The sequence below is a fragment of the Mastacembelus armatus genome, chromosome 13 (genome assembly GCF_900324485.2).
Source record: "Mastacembelus armatus chromosome 13, fMasArm1.2, whole genome shotgun sequence".
NCBI lineage: Eukaryota > Metazoa > Chordata > Actinopteri > Synbranchiformes > Mastacembelidae > Mastacembelus > Mastacembelus armatus.
This window is the reverse complement of record NC_046645.1, coordinates 10,613,451-10,631,698: the sequence shown is the minus strand read 5'-3', so window position 1 is coordinate 10,631,698 and position 18,248 is coordinate 10,613,451. Positions and strand designations below refer to the sequence as shown.

General features: G+C 40.3%; 2 protein-coding genes across 7 annotated transcripts; both read left to right on the top strand.

The window, feature by feature from the left end:
- Positions 1-507: 507 nt before the first annotated feature.
- Positions 508-7,403, top strand: fosb (FBJ murine osteosarcoma viral oncogene homolog B). Of its 5 annotated transcripts, XM_026295703.1 has the most exons (6): positions 508-748; positions 1,092-1,279; positions 2,578-2,961; positions 3,409-3,516; positions 3,928-4,272; positions 4,433-7,403. In XM_026295703.1, exons 1-6 carry the CDS (start codon positions 685-687, stop codon positions 4,496-4,498), a joined length of 1,155 nt encoding a protein of 384 aa, XP_026151488.1. In that variant the 5' UTR covers positions 508-684; the 3' UTR covers positions 4,499-7,403. The 5 variants fall into 5 exon arrangements, with proteins under 5 accessions (XP_026151488.1, XP_026151463.1, XP_026151472.1 ...); XM_026295678.1 differs by having other exon boundaries at positions 1,122-1,279; positions 3,928-7,403; XM_026295687.1 differs by having other exon boundaries at positions 2,578-2,931; positions 3,928-7,403.
- A 2,921-nt stretch (positions 7,404-10,324) lies between these two features.
- c13h19orf47 (chromosome 13 C19orf47 homolog) lies at positions 10,325-17,636 on the top strand. Of its 2 annotated transcripts, none has more exons than XM_026298806.1 (8): positions 10,325-10,355; positions 11,573-11,660; positions 11,753-11,867; positions 12,250-12,331; positions 12,931-13,056; positions 13,190-13,264; positions 14,829-14,902; positions 14,986-17,636. In XM_026298806.1, exons 1-8 carry the CDS (start codon positions 10,337-10,339, stop codon positions 15,517-15,519), a joined length of 1,113 nt encoding a protein of 370 aa, XP_026154591.1. In that variant the 5' UTR covers positions 10,325-10,336; the 3' UTR covers positions 15,520-17,636. The 2 variants fall into 2 exon arrangements, with proteins under 2 accessions (XP_026154591.1, XP_026154590.1); XM_026298805.1 differs by having other exon boundaries at positions 13,190-13,339.
- Positions 17,637-18,248: the final 612 nt, after the last annotated feature.

Sequence of the window (18,248 nt, the reverse complement as noted above, 5' to 3'; positions counted from 1 at the left end):
ATATAACATAATGTCTTCTGTGTATTTAGATTGAGTACAGCATGTTCAGGTCCATATGTGTGCCGTTGATTTAAACTCTGTGAACGAAACAACACTCCCTAAATGCTTACAAATAGAACTCTAGCTATTGTATTATAATGTCTTCCCTTGACGTAGCCATATGCCTCTAAAATGTTCCAGTCTGGATAGGCGCATAGTTCTAAATAGATACTTTCCATATTTATCACTCTGAACTTTCATGAAATTTCCTCTCCGAAATTGTCAGACAGTGAGAAATATCTCGTGCCCGTGATAAAATTAAAAAAAAGACATCTATTATTATCCGTCGGCGAGGTGAGCTTCGGTCCTTTTCAGTGGGAGAGGGATTCCCTCAACGTCACCAAGGATACCAAACACAACACCAAAGCACAAATATGGGCATGTACGTCAGCGGAACTCCGAGGCGGGACTTAGACGCTAGAAATGCCTTGGTTGTACTCGAGGAGGATGGATTCATTCATAAGACCAGATCTGCTACTGTGCACGGTAATACTTGCTAACGTGCTGCGGCGTAGCGTGCACGGACTTTATGGATTTATAATCGCATTTTTTTTTTAATTTGACGAAGAGAGCGCTCTGAGGATTTAAAGAGAGGAGATCGAATTATCTTCCCACTGAACGCGTGGAACTGGATTAAGCTCCTTCATGCAACTTTTTTGGAAAGAAACCAAAAGCATCTTACCGGAGAACAACAAAAAGATCATTGAAGGTATAGTGACTACTGAGTTTGTGTGCACGACTTACAGGCCTATCTGAAATAAATATATGACGTTACTTAAAATGACGGTTTTAGCGTAGAAGCATGTGTCCACCGCTGTGTGATGCAAGATATCTTTCCATGTCGGTAATGATTCCGAATACCTCAGCACGTTTTTATTATAAAGCACTGTCACATTATCCAAAGTTTATCAAAGATCTACTCTGTAAAAAAAAAAGACATTATCAAAGCAATTCATTTGTTTTGCACTGCGCTAATAACATCAGTCATTCTCTTCGTACAGTGCTTCCCGTTTAGTAATCTTCTTGTGTCTGCCGCTGCCCTGGCGCTGCAGGTGACATCTCGCTCTCTTCGGTGACTGCAGGTGTCGCGTTCTTTCTCGGTCCCCCCGGGGAAATGTACCAAGGGTTCCCCGGCGACCCCGACAGCGGATCCCGTGGAAGTTCGTCTCCGTCCTTAGAGTCCCAGTACCTTTCCTCTGTGGACTCCTTCGGGAGCCCCCCGACCACCAGTGCTCCGCAGGTAAGTTTGACTTTATAGACATGCATGTCTTTTTACTAACATTTCCAGACTGTAACTTTGTAATCAGTCGCGTGGTATTATTCATTTTCACATGCCTTTAATATAGACTACTGCTTTATTAACACTTGGCTGCGTGTTTTACGGTGGGGATTTAGCCTCAGGATAAACCAAATCCGTGCACATAAAGTCTCACCCGAACAAGACTGAATGAAATAGCAAGCTTCACAAAGCGTTGGCACTGAAGTCTATATATTTTAAACTTAGTTACAGCGGACTTTCGCTCTTATGGACTATTTATAGCACGAACAGTCTTGCTAAGTATTATCAAAGCTTCGCTCTGTGTTGTTGTAGTAGCCCCGGTAGCGGCTCTCAGTCTTTCTCAGCGTGCTGGGTTTACAGCACGCCGCAGAACGGATGACCGAGTCCTGGAACTCTCCGACGTAAGCGGCGAAACCACGCCCCTCCTTCCACGCGCTCGCTCTCCCTCTCACAGGCCTAGCCGTGACGTAAATGCTCGTTCTATTTTGGAGTGCTACGTCGCGTTGCCAAGGGGAACACCGGGGGTGTGACAGGGGGAGGAGGAAGAAGGAGGGGGGAGACGTGCAACGAAAGAAATGATTGGTGGAGGCTGCAGCTATCAGAGCCGCCTGTCCCAGCGTTTAGAATAAAAACATAAAAAAATAAAAAAAGGCGAGCGACAGATTTGGGCTTTTGATGTAGGCATATTATTAACCCTAATCCGGCCTAGCAACGGAATTAATGAATTCAAGGTTGATACTCAAGATAGAGCACTTTTTTTCCTGGTCTGTATGTCTCTACACCTTTTAACTGTCATATTTTCCCTCTTTGTAGACATTCAACGTTTTCCACAGTTGTAATCATAGAAAATTTGTCGTGGGGAAGTTCAATTGTTGACAAATACTCTTCTCTACATTAAGCATTACAAATACAAATACAAATACTACCTGAGAACATCATCATCATAGTATATTATGCCATATGCCATTTGTATATCTCAACAAGCATGTATGCCAACTTAAAGTTCTAAGGTATAGTTCATAGTTTTAAAAAGCAAGTGTACAGATTTTTATTTCTTATGCCATGTTCTTTACTAGAATTTGAGCTATTTTCAGTTTAAAGCAGCATCTTATTTAGAAGTGATCAGGATTTTAGTAGTTGTGTTGTATTAGCCTGCTGTGTTTGGCATGTTGTTCCTGCCTGTATTTCCCCTAGTTTTAGTCCAAATGTGTTTGTGTGTGTTTGCTGTGTTGTGTAAAACTCTTCTCGCTCTTACTCAGGAGTGTGTGTCAGCGGGAGCTGGCTTGACCATTGTGGGCAGCGGGCCAGGGGCCAGTGTTGGAGGGGAGATGCCTGGTTCATTTGTGCCAACCGTCACTGCCATCACCACAAGTCAGGACCTGCAGTGGATGGTGCAGCCGACCCTCATCTCCTCCCAAGCCTCTGTACAGAGTGGGTCCACTGGCACTACAACCATGACTCAGCCAGCGTCACTGGTTGACCCATATGACATGCCAGGCCCCAGTTATTCTTCAGGCTCTAGATTCACCCCTCCCAGTACAGATACTCCAGGCCCAGCACCGGGCCCCATTCGCCAGTCCAGAACCCGCAGCCGCCGTACACGAGACGAGTCTGTGAGTGAAGATGGCGATGTTGGTGTGTTAGTAAGTGTGTGTGCTTGAACGATTTGTTTGACTCTTGCATGTTACACGTGAAATACAGGTATATCATTTACATGGGTGCCAAAAAGAATCAAATCCAGCTATTGTGTACTATAGCCCCCTCCGATAAAGCCTACTAAAGAGGGAAATAGTGCCAGAGAAGGTTTAAGTCTATGTAGATAATTATGTGGGAGGACGGGTCAAACAAGAAAAGTCTGTGACTTTTGTCACCTAAGGATATAAGGAAAAGAATTTGTGTCTCATTTAGGAAAAAATATTACCAATGTGTGAAAGAAAAGGTTTAAGTTATTTGAAAATATATAAATTGGCTTTTAGGACAATCATAGCTGATACGATAACACTGATTACCCCATCCAGTGTCCCCACTACTGTTGGTTGGGCAATGGGTTTACACAAAACATTTACCCTCATTTTTTTTCTTCATCCTAGCTAACACCTGAGGAGGAGGAGAAGAGGCGTGTTCGCCGAGAGAGGAACAAGCTGGCTGCAGCCAAATGCAGAAACCGTCGACGAGAACTCACGGACAGACTGCAGTCGGTGAGCTTGGCCCTGTTATAGCTGCCAGAATGAGTAATGATCATGATTATACTTTATGTTACCTCCCATCGTGCAGAGTGTGTTAATGTGTCTGCATGTGTATGTATGAGAGAGGAGATTATGATAATGGGGTGTTTAGCTGTGGTGAGGCAATTATAGCCCTCAAGATAGACTATTGTACTTATGGTATTCATGGCCTAATTAAGGGGCTCTTATGTAAGTCACCTTACATATCCAACTGCAGGTGAGGAATTTATTTCCACTGGGATACACACATCCACCTCCACAAACAATAAAGTTGAAGTGTGGTGTAGCTAACACTCCTATCATCTCTCTATCCATTTCACCCACTTTGTCTTGCTCTCCTGTCCACCTGTCCCTGTTTCTATTATTCTCTCTCCCTGCCCACAGGAGACAGACATACTGGAGGAGGAGAAGGCAGAGCTGGAGGCTGAGATCTCAGAGCTGCAAAAGGAGAAAGAGCGCCTGGAGTTTGTCCTGGTGGCCCACCAGCCGAACTGTAAGATCACATACCAGGACCAGCCTCAGCAGGGCTCAGCGCAGCTCCCTCCACTCCAGTCCCAGCTCCCTCCTCAGACCCTGCCGCCTCCTGTCTCCATTGTGGGCTTGTCTGTGAAGGAGGACACTTTCTATCTGGATCCTGCCTACACTGGCCATCCGGCCTCCACACAGTCCCAGCCTCCGGTTCAGCAGCACCAAGTCCAGCAGCAGCCTCAGCCAGGGATAATGCAGGAGGTAGAGTTTTCTAGTTCTTTCTATGGCTCGAGTGAGCAGGCACCTGGCGGGCCGTGCCTTATGGCCAGCGACAGTGGTGGTGGTGGTGGTAACCATGACGATGTGGCCATTGGCAGCTACAACACCTCATACACATCTTCATTTGTGTTCACCTACCCAGAGGGAGCCTGCGGGGTCAGTGCCAACCAGCGGAACAGCAGTAGCGAGCAGTCATCTGATTCCCTGAACTCGCCTTCGCTGCTGGCGCTTTGACTGACCGACAGACACATGCGCACACATATCAACATGCACACACATAATGCTCGCTGGAAGTAGAGGCTGAGCGTGCCAATCCGTCTCATAGATTGAGAAAAATAAAAGCAACCAGTCTTTTGTATTTGATTGGGTTAAAGTTTGCACATTATGAAATGCATTCCAATGAAGAGCCATATAAAACTTTAATGTTAAGCTTCCTGAATAGAAATACAATGAATAAATTCTTATTTGTATTATTGGAATACCTGCAACTGGACAAGATAAATTAACAGATTAATTCACAATGAATAGTCATTCTTCAACATGTACAGCACATTGTTTTAGATACACAAATTCACTTTACACTCCAGGAAGCACCGATGCCCCCACCCAGTTCCCTCTGTCGGTTGCCCCTTTTCTAGTGCTCTTGCTCTCATCCTTTTCCATCCCTTTCTCCCTTCTTCTGCTTGCTGAATGTATTTGTGCAAATCTGAAATAGGGATGAAGGACACTTTTTTCAGGGTCGTTTCTTGGGAAAGACAGACTGCTGATCTCTCGCTCACCTCTAACCCCTCATCTGCTCGACTTCCTCTGCTTCTTCATTTGTTGATTGGACTTGGCAAGTTGGGGATTTGAGTATCACAGCCAAAAACTAAATCTTGTGCTTTCATCTCTCGTTTTTTTTTTTTTAAATCCTCTGCCGTCTGCCTGCCTGCCATGCGACCCATCTCTACCCATCTCTGTTTCTCCTCTTCTGTCTCTTTGTTTCTCCCTCTCTCTGAAGTCTTCAACCCCTGAGAGCCCGAAGACCCCTGAGAGCCCTTGGGACCTTGAGTGAATGCCAGCCCAACTAACACACCCTTTTGCACCCTCTCATGCAAGGACATGGACGCAACCCCACTCTCTCCCTAATACAGAAGAACATTTTTACCTTGGAGCACATTGCTCAGAGAGGATCCTTACCATGAACAGCAGCTAAATACTTTCAACACATGCACATAGACAGATAATTGATGAACGCAAAATGCAAGACAGATGCCGCTGTCTTCTGCTGAGCCATTTTTTGATGTTCACATGATGAAGATTAGACACAGCTTATGTTGTGAGGCTGGGTAAAAGTGAGGATGGAGAGAGATTTTACCACGAAGGGAGGAAGGATGACCTGTCCAAGGGTGTACCCCTGCCTTTCACCCGAAGAAAGCTGGGATAGGCTCAAGCAGATCCCTGTGAACCTCAATAGGAATGAGCAGGTATAGATAATGGAAGGATGGATGGATGGATGGGAGGAAAGAATTGTAATTAAGGCAGAAAGACTCAAGATGGAGAGGTGATGATTAGAAGATTACTCCCAGACTTTTGAAACCAAATGGTGAAAACCAAGAAAGAGCCAAATGTTAAAAACAAAGCAAAAAAAAAAAAAGAGAAAAAATCCTGCTCTTGCCAACCATGTGATAGGGTAACCTCAGTAAAACACACCACCGTACCACAGAGCCTCATCACCATGGGCCTACACGTGAACAGACATGCCATTGCTTTCAAGTCTCTGAACTGAAATTACAGACATTTTGTTGCAGTGCACCAGTTCTGTGTTATGCTCAGAATGAGTCAGATATGAACCAATGCCTTTCTTTCGAGGAGAGACCAGACAACCTCTAAACACTGGGCTCAGTGGTCTCTGTACCTCCCTTGTTGTCTCAGTAGAGACAAGGTAGGGGGTATGTTTATTTTGAGTGTGTCCACTCTGAGGCATCTGGCCCATTTATTTCTTTCTTTACTGAGGTTGATGTGGTGAATGAGCACAAAGCAGGACCTTGAAACAAAAAGAGGAGAACATGTGGGCTGATGTTGTGGAGTGAGCGTCCTTTCTTTGCCTGTGAATTTGTACAAGTTGTTTTTCTGGTATGTTTGAGTGAGAAATGTTATATATTTTAATGTTTATGTTTGTTTTTATGTTTGTTTTGTATTGACCTCTGCTTTCTCTTGTACTGTTGCCATTTCTTGTCTTTTTTTAATAATTATTATTTGTTTTTTTATTGGGAAATTTCCTCATAACTGTTGCTATTATTATTGCATTGTTTCATTATTTTATTGTATTTTCATTTGGCAACTTCAGAGGCATGTTGTGCACTACTAAAAAAAAAAATCAAATTAAAAGTCTATATGCATATACATATATACAGGTAACATGTATATAAAAGTGTATGTACCATGATTGTAAAGTATGAATGTCTGCAGACCTAAATAGCATATTTTTGTCAATGAAGAGTAAGATAAAAAGTTGCTGAGGTTTAGTTTTAAAATGAATATTTTTCTAAAGGAAAAAAAAACTTATAAATTTAAAGTACTGCCCTGTCCCTCAACATGAAGCACGATGTCACTGCCTCTATCAATGTGTATTTATGTTTTGTAAACAATATAAAGCACTATCCAGTTACATTAAGTGTATGTTTATAATTATGATGTTAGAAGGTTGTAGTAATGCCTTTGTTTTGTTTGTTTGTGTTTTCTCTGTGAGGTCTGTCCCAAAGCTACTGACACCTTGATGCCACTTGATCCTTAGAAGATGCAAAATGAGGAAACGAAACTAGTGTAATTGAATGTCAATACACGTATTAAAAGTGTTCAGACCACACCATCATGAGTAAACTGTTTCATTTAAAGAAAGGTTTGAATTTCTGTCCAGGATAAACATATCACTCATTACCATTACATCCTAATTCAAATGTGTGTTTGAAGGATAACTGCAGCTTTAAAAATGATATGAACGTTATCTTGTTAAAGTTTATCCTTTCTTGTACTTAAACAAATATGTTGCTAGTTGACATTTTTTTAAAAAATGTGATTGTATTTGCTTGATAAGAACCTTTATTTTCAATAAATATGTTGTTTCACAACAATGACGAGAGTAATGGTAGAAATTTCTAGTCAAAAGTGGCTATTAGTGGTCAGAGAACTGGGCAGACCTCATTTTTTTTAACAAATGTTGAATAAGGACTGTGTTTGTACAGATTTTGGGGACGCTTTTTGATTTTTCTCCAAATGCAAATGTGATGAGAATATATTCTGGTGTCAGAATAAGCATAAAACATATTCAATAGTTCTCATGTATATAGGTTTTTGTGGTGCTACGTATAGTATATTTTAATGGCAAGACAGTTTTACATTGTGTGGTGAAAGGCTACACATTGATGTCGCTGAGGCTCCAGACAGATGAGCGTTCTTCTTGTCTCATCAGGAGGTTGTATCTTGAATAGAAACCAATAACACAGTGAATTCCCAGCAGCTGAAGCTCTGTGAGCCCAGTAATCACTCTGTGATTTCATCATAGTTAATGTCAATTGCCTGCTACATCTTGTGTGACAAAGTTATCAGAGGGCCTCTGTACTGTACCTGTACTCCATGTTTATGCCCCTGATCACCACGCAACATATTAGACTCTTTCAGCTAATTCTGCTGTGTTGCAAGTTAAGTGAAGTTGTGTGAATTTGCTTTAAATCTTTTCTTTTCTGTAAGGTAACAGTCACAAAAGGTGATGTAGAAAAAGGAGATATATTGACAGGTGCAAGACAAAGAAATTGCCTGCACCTACTATATATGTACTGTACAAAGATTACATTAGTGTTAAATGAACAAGGCCTTTCCTATTTTTCTATGATGAGGTGAAAGTTGATATGTACACTTTGATTTCTGGGGTATGAAATGCAATACTTATTATCCTCTTGGATAAACATAATGTAGCAAAACACGCAGTGCATAAACTGACTGCTACTATATGTCAAGTGTGATGATGTATTGCTGGAATTATAACTTTTTGTTGTAATATTAAAAGTTATCCTTAATACTTACCATAACATGTACAATCTCCATGTGTCATATTACATCTGAAAGTATATATTTTTTCATTTATTGATGACAGAGACACAAGCAAGATTCCACCATTTCAAAATCTAATTTGTTACATTTCATTGATCAATGTTTTGTCAATCTTTTGTTAATCTTTGCATCACTTTACTTTGTATAACTTTTTCTGGGATCCAAAGTTTGAAATTGTAAACAGAGGCTGTATGATACATTTTGAAATTACAAGACTGAATGGCCCAAAGAAATTAGTTCTAGATGTAACATTGTCAGGCTTTCATGACTAATGTCATTTAGCGCACATGGATACACACACACACACACACACACACACACACACACACACACACACACACACACACATATATATATATATATAACTTGCTCTTGATGGTGCTCAGATGTGAAATTGTCTATTTTTTCAGTGCATATAATTTAACATAACTTTTTCTGCACATCACTATAAAGTACTGTTTACTTATTTTTATATCTTCATTTATATTTGTTTTGATTCTTGAAAAGGACTAAAGTGTATAAGATATTTGCCCAAGGGTTTTTGCAATCTCTGCTCTCTAGTCTCCTGTGTTTTAGCTTCTGGCCCTTTTTGCTCTCCTATAAAGGTTTACATGATAACGTTTTTTTCTTGGTTTCTAGTATACAAGTGCTGGGTGAGCCGTCTCCTTTATTGGTGGTTTGACCAAATGCCATTCATTTGCAATTTCTGGAGAAATCCCATAAATAAACAACATATTATAAGGTACATGTCACTTGTATTTAAATGCTTGACTTTCTTTGAGCTCTTTGACTTGCACATAATCATTTGGGGGAAAAAAAAGTTACCATCATTTTGCTTGACAACATACATTAGTTGATTTTTTGTCAGATGAACAGTTGCTTACAGTCTCAGATTTTTAATGTTAGAAAGATGTTTTGTGCAGTATTAAAAGCCCTACTCACCACACAAGGGCACAACCTATTACAAACCATCCAAGAACAAGTACATTAAAAAAATAGCTATTGCTAGTATGTTAGAATAAAAACAAAAACAAAAAAACCCCATATTTACCCCCACTCTAGATAGAAGAAATACTAGAGGAAATATATGCCAGTATATTAATATATTAGTTCAATAATCCTTTAAGTCTTTTCTTTAAACTGAGCTGGAAATTATTACTAGTACTAATTTTACTGATGTGAATGTTTGCCCTATATTTATGATGAAAAACTGAATATCTTTGAACAGCTGGCTAGATGAAACTAGACATTTCAGGGTGTCTCCTTGGCCCTGGAGGAATTGTCTTCATTCAATGCCTTCTTCATTAAGGAGACAGCTAAATTGTCAGCCTGATAAATAAATGGAAATGATTCTTAGCTGCAGCCCCTTCATTCAAATTACAATGCATCCCCCTTTTCTGTTAATTGCAATAAATAAAACAATCTGCGTTTAGAAATATATAGGTGGGAGTAAACTGAAATTATAATGGCTTTAAAATAACCAAACATAACGAATTAAGGGCCTGTCTGTTTAGCACTTCGGACTTATTAACAGCACAGACCCATGACTTTTTATAGAAAGATTAAAAATACGGGAGAAATACAGGAAAATATTTAAACGGGATGATAGCAGAATATAATGGTAAAATACAGGAGGGTTGACAGGTATGTTTATACACCAATGGTCTCAACCAGTCTGGAATAATTCGGTGACTAATTCCCAGTACCCTTCCAGTACATCCATATAGCCCAAAAGGATTTCTGATTTGATCTTTTCCAAAAACGTCCCTCACTCACATTTAAGAATTTAAAACTCGAGAGAATCCCGGGGAAAACGGGAGGTTTGACCGGTATGGCCACATAGTGAGAGCTGCTGCATGTGGACAATCTGTGCCTCCCTCTACCGGACGTTTGGGAAAACAACATGGCTCTGGGGGAAGTGGCGTCACGGAAGCCGAGTAGGCTGTTGGTTGTAAACATGGCGTCCGTAACAACAGGTGAGAGCATAAAGGCCCGGCATTATGGGTTGACAACTATTGAATTAATTCATCCTTTCGCTGCTAGACATAGTCACTGTAAAGTTTCGGAATACTCTCGGTGGTTTTATAAAGCCATAGTTGTCACAGTGGCTGTGACAGACGGTCGATAGCAGCGTTTTAATCCGACGCTGGGGCCCCGGCTAAAACAATGCTAAAGCTAATGCGGACTGCTAGCTAGTACAAGAGGGGGTTTCATTGACCAAATAGACGTCTGTGCACTTAACTGTCCGTGTTTTTAACGTCTGAACTGGTTTGAGTTTACCACTTCTGTGTCTTGTGCCATCATACTCTAGCTAACCATTACTGTAACGTTACCTATATCGGATGTAAACTCCAGTTTCAGCCCCAGTCGAGGGTGTCCCCTAAACCCCCGTGTGATGTTAATGTTATAAGCACCTGGACTAGTAGTTAGTCGGTGGTGTAAATAAGCCTAACTTCCACCCCTGAGCCGCCAATTCTGCTTTCTGGTTCAGGCGCTAACTGAGGATTTAGTCACCGTGTGAATCATGGCCCTGTGTGTTAGATGGTCAGTAACAGCCAGGGCCGATGTTGTGGCAGCTGTTGTTCTGCCTTCATGCTGTATATCTAACCCCCACCACAACACGTCTCATAATTGGTGTTATAAATAGCCTCCAGCTGGCCACGGTCAGCGTGTGTTGGAGCTCAGCCTGCTGCTGTCTCCTCGGGTTAGCGTTTGTGCCAGGCCCCTCTGCTCCTGTAGTTACAGTACAACTGAGGCCCAGCATTAGCAGTGCAGCTTTTACTGTTTACTGCCACTGTGGTCACATTTAGTGCAATTACTGATTGATCAGTATATCAGATGATCTTGTATGAAACACAGGCTGTTGAATGCTGGTTCCAGCACCTCATATGTGCATTTTCTGCTTTTCGTTCTTTTATGTTCTATGTTTTACTTTGGGTTTTCGAACTGTGGGTTCACGTAAACGAGCATGATGGATCTTTGGGTTTTGGGATTGTGATGGGCGTTGTCCTCACACCATAGACTAAGAAATGAATAATCAAAGTCATTTAGAGTCATTAGTTGCAGCCAGGAGTTGAGGATTTTTATCATTTTACTGAAATTCATTCTAAATATGTCAGTTGTTTTGTTGGTGGCTGAAAGGTTTTAGTTTTTTTTTTCCATTATTGTTAAAATCTCCCTTTTTTCTCTTAAGCCACCTCAGAGTGGATTCAGTTTTTTAAAGATGCAGGGATCCCAGCTGGTCTCGCTGTCACTTATGCAGTCTCCTTTGTGGACAACAGGTAACGTAAATCCCCTATTCCATGTCCCTGATAATGAACCCTGTGCTGCTGTCAACTCCCTCATGTTTTTTTTATGGTTTATGCCACTGCAGAATTCAGAAAAACATGCTGATGGACCTCAGTAAAGACATCATGATGGATCTGGGCATTACGGTCATTGGCGACATCATTGCCATTCTTAAACATGCCAAGCAGGTGTACAGGCAGGTGAGGTCAGACTGATGAAGTAAAATTATCTTGAAATGTGACCTGTGCCTTATGACCTTATGGCCTTATATCACCATGAACCATGGCTGGAAAACTGTCCATAGCTGCCAACACAAATGTGCTGTTGATAATTTGGCATTCATTAATAATGTGATACTTTACTGGTGTTCTTTCTAGTAATATCCAAATTCAACAGGAAAAATCAGCTAATCCAATGAATTTAAAAAATGTGTCCAGTTGTTTTTTCAGTATCAGTGTCTTCGTGTAGATGAATATATTAACGGATAAAGATTTATCAAATTTACTGCCTTCTGGTCAGTGACATTACTGTAGACTACATATTTAATATAATCATACATGTTCTTGCCCTCTCTTCTTCAAGGACATGTGCAAAATGGCCACAGAAGCCATCTCCTCAGGACAGACCAGCGTAAAAGCTGAGCTTAGAAGAACCGCCAATACTCGTAAGAAACCATATTTTGATATTACCATCATTAAAATTGTATGAGCTTCTGTTTGGATTTAATAGCAGTATAGGGTCACAGCCACTGTTAAATCCAGAATAGAGGAAAAATATCAATTTTCTAATGTTACAAAATTTTACAGAATAATTCTCTTTTGCTTTGATTGTATGTTTCTGTTTAATGCATCCAACCTACTATTAGGGATGGGAGTTGATAAGATTTTATGTATCAATACCACTATTGATTCTGCTTAATAGTTTGAGTCTTTGATTCCATATTCAAAGTTTGAGGTCCTGCCGGACTCACAACTGTATCGATGGAAAGAGTTGATAAGCAAAGAGGTTTACGAATCTGATAAACCGAAAAATTTGGAGCCGGCTCTAACCTGGAACCGATATTCAATTCCCATCACTACCTGCTATATAACTTACACTATACACATTTTATTAGGTTATTCTTCAATGTTATGTCCAGTAATAGGGTATATTAAAGGGTGATTATTTCCAGTTGAAGTTAATGTAAATCAGCCTAGTTGAATATTAAAAAACAATGTGTGAGCAAAATCACTGCTACTTAAAAATGTCTCTGCTTTTTCTCAGCTGCCACTCGTATGATTGCCAATGCTTTAAGCCATGAATCCCCGCCTACCACCCCAGCCCGTCGACCGGACAACCGCCTCTCTGTCACTGTGTCCAACATGCAAGCAAACAAGGGTAGCAAAGCAGGTAGATACCACAGGCAGTATGTCTTTAAACATCTATCCCTGATTCCCTCTCTCTCTGCAGCCATGAGGCTGTTTTTATCTTTTTTTTTTAACCCTCTGTTTAACCCTCGTGTATTCCCCGCTTTGTCTGTCAGTTGTAAGTCAGCCAGCTGATGAAGGAAATGGTTTGCCAGCCGTGAAGCGCCGGCGAGTGACAGCTGAGATGGAAGGCAAGTACATCATCAACATGCCCAAAGGCACCACTCCTCGCACACGCCGCATCCTGGCTCAGCAGGCCAAGAAAGGTAGGCCCGTCCCAGTGGCCTCTCCAGCACCTGCCTCAATAACTCTGCTGCTCTCTACAACTAATAAATACTAAATGCTTTCCGGGGCCTCTTTGATACCAAAACCAAATCAGGTGACTGATCAGAATCACCAACAATTAATCCTTCTGTCAAACTGGCATGTTTTTGTTTCCTTTTTTTTTTATATCTAACACCAGCAAGATTTTACCCAACTGTAAAATATGTTGCTTTGATCCATGGCATGAGTTTACCCTTTTTATTTTATAGAAGAAAATGCAACATTTTATGCATCAACTTGCTTTTTGCCAGGGTAAGTAACAGGAAATCTAAATCTCACAAATTTTCATAGTCCTGGCACAATTTGAGAAATACTAGACATTTATAATGGTTAAAATGATCGTGCAGAAAGCCTTTCTTTCTATGGAAAATGGTCAGATACTATTTTTAGTAATTGCAAAAAGGCGGATACATGTTCAGTTGTATTTTTCAAAAAAATGGCCAATATTTCTGAAATTGTATCAGAGGTATATACATGTGTGAGCACAGCTGTATTTTCTAAAACAAAGATTCAAGATAATAATAATAATAATAATAATAATAATACATTTTATTTCATGGCACCTTTCAAAGTCTCAAGGTCACCTTACAGAGAGAAAAAGGAAGCATACAGCATGAAATACATAAAGTGCGTTAAAACAACGATAACAACAATACATAAACAGAGGGCCAAAATGTAAAGGCAAAAGTGTAGAGTATCTAGGAAGTGGGCGATGTACAGTAAAAGTAAATTGAAACACAGAAACCCAGGTGACAGAACAACAAATATGAAACAATATGAAAAAGGTGGAGGGTGGTAGAACATCACGGGCTGCTTTGAGAAGTTGAGAGAGTTAGGTGGAAAACGCTATACGGAACAGATATGTTTTGAGTGATGATTTAAAAGTTGATAAGTCCGGAGATGGTACAGCAGCACATGGAAATACTTACAGCATCTCACTTGTCTGTCTAGACCATGGAAGGTTTTTTTGAAAGAAATGTTTAAAAATGTCAATAATAACAATTACAGTAATTTACAGCCATAAATAGACTTGAGCTGAAAAAGGCACACACCAGTTGGAATAAAATAACCTTAGATGTAAATAGATCATTGTTTTATTTCTTACTTTTCACTGCTCTATTTGTGTATGAATACTGAAACAGTATTTGTTACAATTTAGAATACTTCCATAGTAATATAGTGAATGATTATAACTTCGGATTTGTACATTTTTAATTATGTCAGTATTATTTTTTTAGGTGAAAGTATCTCAGTAAAAAAATGTCTTATCACTAGTGATAAGATATGTCTTTATCTTCTATCTTACCAAGGTGATGTGGATTTTTCTGTTTATTTTTAGCTGGTTATTTGTCCAAAACATGAACCAAACTCATCATAGTTGCGGTCACATTGATTGTTTTGTAAAAAACATCCTGTTTTCTGTTCTACAAGGTTTGAAACGCACCTCTGTGTTTGCAAGACTTGGGGCTGAATCAAAGGCAGACACGACAACGAGCAATAACAAGGTGAGACCTGTGAGTTTGTCTTTAATGTGCTCACTGTGTAGGTTAAATATACGAATTGTGTGCTTATAACACTTGTTTGGCAGCCCACTGGTGTATTCAGTCGTCTGGACCAAGGGGACGAAGTCAAGCCAGGGTCAGAAGATATGCCTGGAAACGTGGGTATAGATGACGAGGATGACAGTGACGGAGAGGGCTCCGTCCTCCAGTATGCTGGCGTCCTGAAAAAACCAGCCACAAAGCCAGCCCCAACCACCCTGAGACGTCTGGGAGGGAAATTCAAACCACCTGCCTCTGACGCTCCCTCCTCCTCCACCTCTTCTTCTTCCCCTAATGGCCTGCTCCCTGCCAAGATTAGTGTGCTTCAAAGACTGGGCAAGCTCCCTGCTGCACACCCAAACCCGTCAACTATGTCGACTACGCCAGCTGACACACAGGACAACAGAGTGACCAGCACCCGGCCCAGAGCCCAAGAGAGAACAGCCATAGCAAGCTCCAAGGTCAGCAGCACCACTGTGGCTGGAGGAGGGGGCAGCGGAGGTGGGGCAGAGCCCCTGGGGGCCCAGATGGACGTTAAGGCTGTAAGTGTTTTTAAGAGACTGGGTAGCAAGACAACCTAACACACAAATCTCTTAAAAAAAAAAAAAAAAAAAATTCAGTCTCTTTGTGCTTCATTATTACAACTGCATGTAAGACTCCAGATTGTTATTAATTTGAGTTAGTCTGGAGTCAGTTTGGGAACTGGAGACTGTTCAGTCTGAGTGTAAGAACAATTTTGATGCTACATTGTGGCTATGGGGAAAATTAAAAATGTTAAAACTCTAAATATTTTTAACACTTTTGATTTTTCTGCTGTTAGAAAATCAACTTTATTTACTGTCAAGCTTTTGAGGACTCAAAGTTCTCCATGTATTATGTTGCTATTTATCATGTCTCATCATATCTGCCATGTATATTTAACTATATTTGTGAGCTCAAGGCATGGGCATGCCAAGCAAGCTGCCATGTTGGCAGTTTTTGTTTTTGTCCCATAACTTCACATACATTGCGTTTGATGCTGCTGCTTAAACTCCCCTGGCTTGAGATTCCTTTTTAATGAAAACAATTGTGGAAAATGTTGCTTGCCCCTCAGAATGAATGATGTGATCACTATGTTGATATTTTCCTGAAGGTTAAATATTTCTGAAAAACGTATGTATATGTTTCTATAACACAGGATGGCAGTCGGACATATGACTTAACGTGATAGTTAAATCATCCGCTCCTTTTTACCTTTACCTCAAAGTTACCTCCTTTATAACACTTTGAAAGTTGAAAGTATTGATGGAAGGCTGGACTTGTCAGCAAAAGAAGAAAAATCTGAAAGAATACACAGCTGAGTCAAGAAAGACCACTGCACCTCCTCGTCCTCTTGTGCACTTGGGGAAGTAGAAGTTCACACCTCAGAACTAAAGCCACCCGACTTTTCTACCATATAGAACTGAACGTTTTCTAAACCACACACTTGAAGGCCAGTTCAGTAGAATATTGTTTATTTTGAAATGCAATGTATAGATTTCTTAGTTGTTTTCATACAGCACAGAACCTGTTCTGCTGCATATTTTTCTATGTGGACATTCTTGTATCATGTATCCATGTAACGAGTCTCGAGGTGCCGTCAGGCCTGGTATCACGGGGCCATTGTACTGTAGCTCCAGTAGATAATTCACCCTACTCAGTATGAGTCATTAGCTTGTGTGTTTTGGTCCTTCAGTTGCCGCACCTGGACTTTATTACACTGTAAATATTTGAAATGTCGTAAAAATTTCTAAAGGACAAGGTGGGGCAAAAAGACTTCGTCGTGTCTATCCTGTTTTTTTTTTTTTTAAATATTGGGGAAAATTGAATTTGGAGAAAGTGGGCTACAGAAATAATTAAAAGGGTCCAAAGACATTTGCTGTTTCCTTGGTGATCGAGATATTAACAAGGCATGAATGTGGGAATGTGGCACCTACTCTACTTTGCAACTCTTAAGTATCGACACGGTAGCAAAGTCAATATTTATATTCCTTTGGGAACGTTAAGCTAATTACTTCTTTCAATATTCACACTCCTCTCACAGTGAGGCTGCTGCTGCGTAATGTTGGCTGAATGGTGAGTGTTAAGTTAATGGTGTTTGATCAGAGCATGCCTCTTTGTTTTGTACAGCTGCAGCAAGGAACACACATTGGACGTACAGAGCATAATATTTGAACATTTACATCTTTATGCTGATGTGAAATACTGTCCATTTTTAACAGATTTAAGTGATCATGCAGAAAACCTTTATTTATAAGCAAAGTGGTCAGGATAGTATCTTTACTAACTGCAGTTGTCATATGTCATGATTTTAAAAAGACGGGTACACGTTCCGCATATTCTGTTATATTCTCCAAAAAATGGCCAGAATTGCACCAGGGATGTGTAAATTTATGAGCACAACTGCATGTGGTCACTTAGTTTAGAGAAATACCAGAATTACAGAAGGCTGTATCAGAGATCAGGTTTTCAATGGAAATAAAAATATGTAATTTGTAGATTTTCTAATGTGATGGTCTCACAGTGCTGTTGAAAATATTGACTCCTTCCCCGTTTTTGGTATATGGTCTAGTAGCAGTAGGCTAAATAGTGGGAGCTACTGTAGATAGAACAAAAATGTTGGCTATCATATATATTATATAAGATTGTGTGCCCTGGAGTAACACTACCCACCTGGTTTTAAATGTGAAAAAAACACAAAACAGCAATTTCTAATTAAACAGTTATTACCATTAAAAAGTATAAAGGGATGCTTGTCACATTCTGTTCCAGGTTGGTTGTCACATGCAGAGGATGAAAGAATCTCTGATGGTGAAAAGTGAAAGACTAGGGCATCAACAAACCCAGCTAAAAGAAGTAAAAGGGCAGCAGATAGTCATCCTCAAATGAATATGTTTATGGAGCCGGCCCAGGGACGCAGGGTTACAAGGACCTGGACTGTTGGGGTGTCAGAACTGTGGCATTGGCTGTGGTAGTGACTGAGAAGATCAATTAAATGTTATTGTTATCCCTGGCAGGATTTTTTTTTCTAAGTATGTCCTAATGTGATGTTTAGCTGTTGCATTTTAATGAAATTCAATTTTTTACAAAGAAAGTTTCAAAACTGTGCCAATTTTTAAAATTTTCTCCATTAAAATTACATTTGGACAACCAACCCTGTACTTTCTTATTTTAGTATTATCTATAACATGTCAGTATAAAGTTTTCTCATAGCAGACATCTGGACATCTTCAACACCACCAAGAGACAGGGACCTCCAGCGGCCATTAGCCGGCCTGTGGGGACCTTCGCT

Bases quoted from the DNA above. Each gene is read 5' to 3' on its own strand.
- c13h19orf47 (XM_026298805.1), top strand. The intron at 11,868-12,249 runs GTGAGGTCAGAC...CTCTTCTTCAAG, and splicing joins CCAAGCAGGTGTACAGGCAG to GACATGTGCAAAATGGCCAC. The intron at 12,332-12,930 runs GTAAGAAACCAT...GCTTTTTCTCAG, and splicing joins TAGAAGAACCGCCAATACTC to CTGCCACTCGTATGATTGCC.
- fosb (XM_026295669.1), top strand. From the start codon at position 685: ATGCAACTTTTTTGGAAAGAAACCAAAAGCATCTTACCGGAGAACAAC. The intron at 1,280-2,577 runs GTAAGTTTGACT...GCTCTTACTCAG, and splicing joins CGACCACCAGTGCTCCGCAG to GAGTGTGTGTCAGCGGGAGC. The intron at 3,517-3,927 runs GTGAGCTTGGCC...CCCTGCCCACAG, and splicing joins TCACGGACAGACTGCAGTCG to GAGACAGACATACTGGAGGA.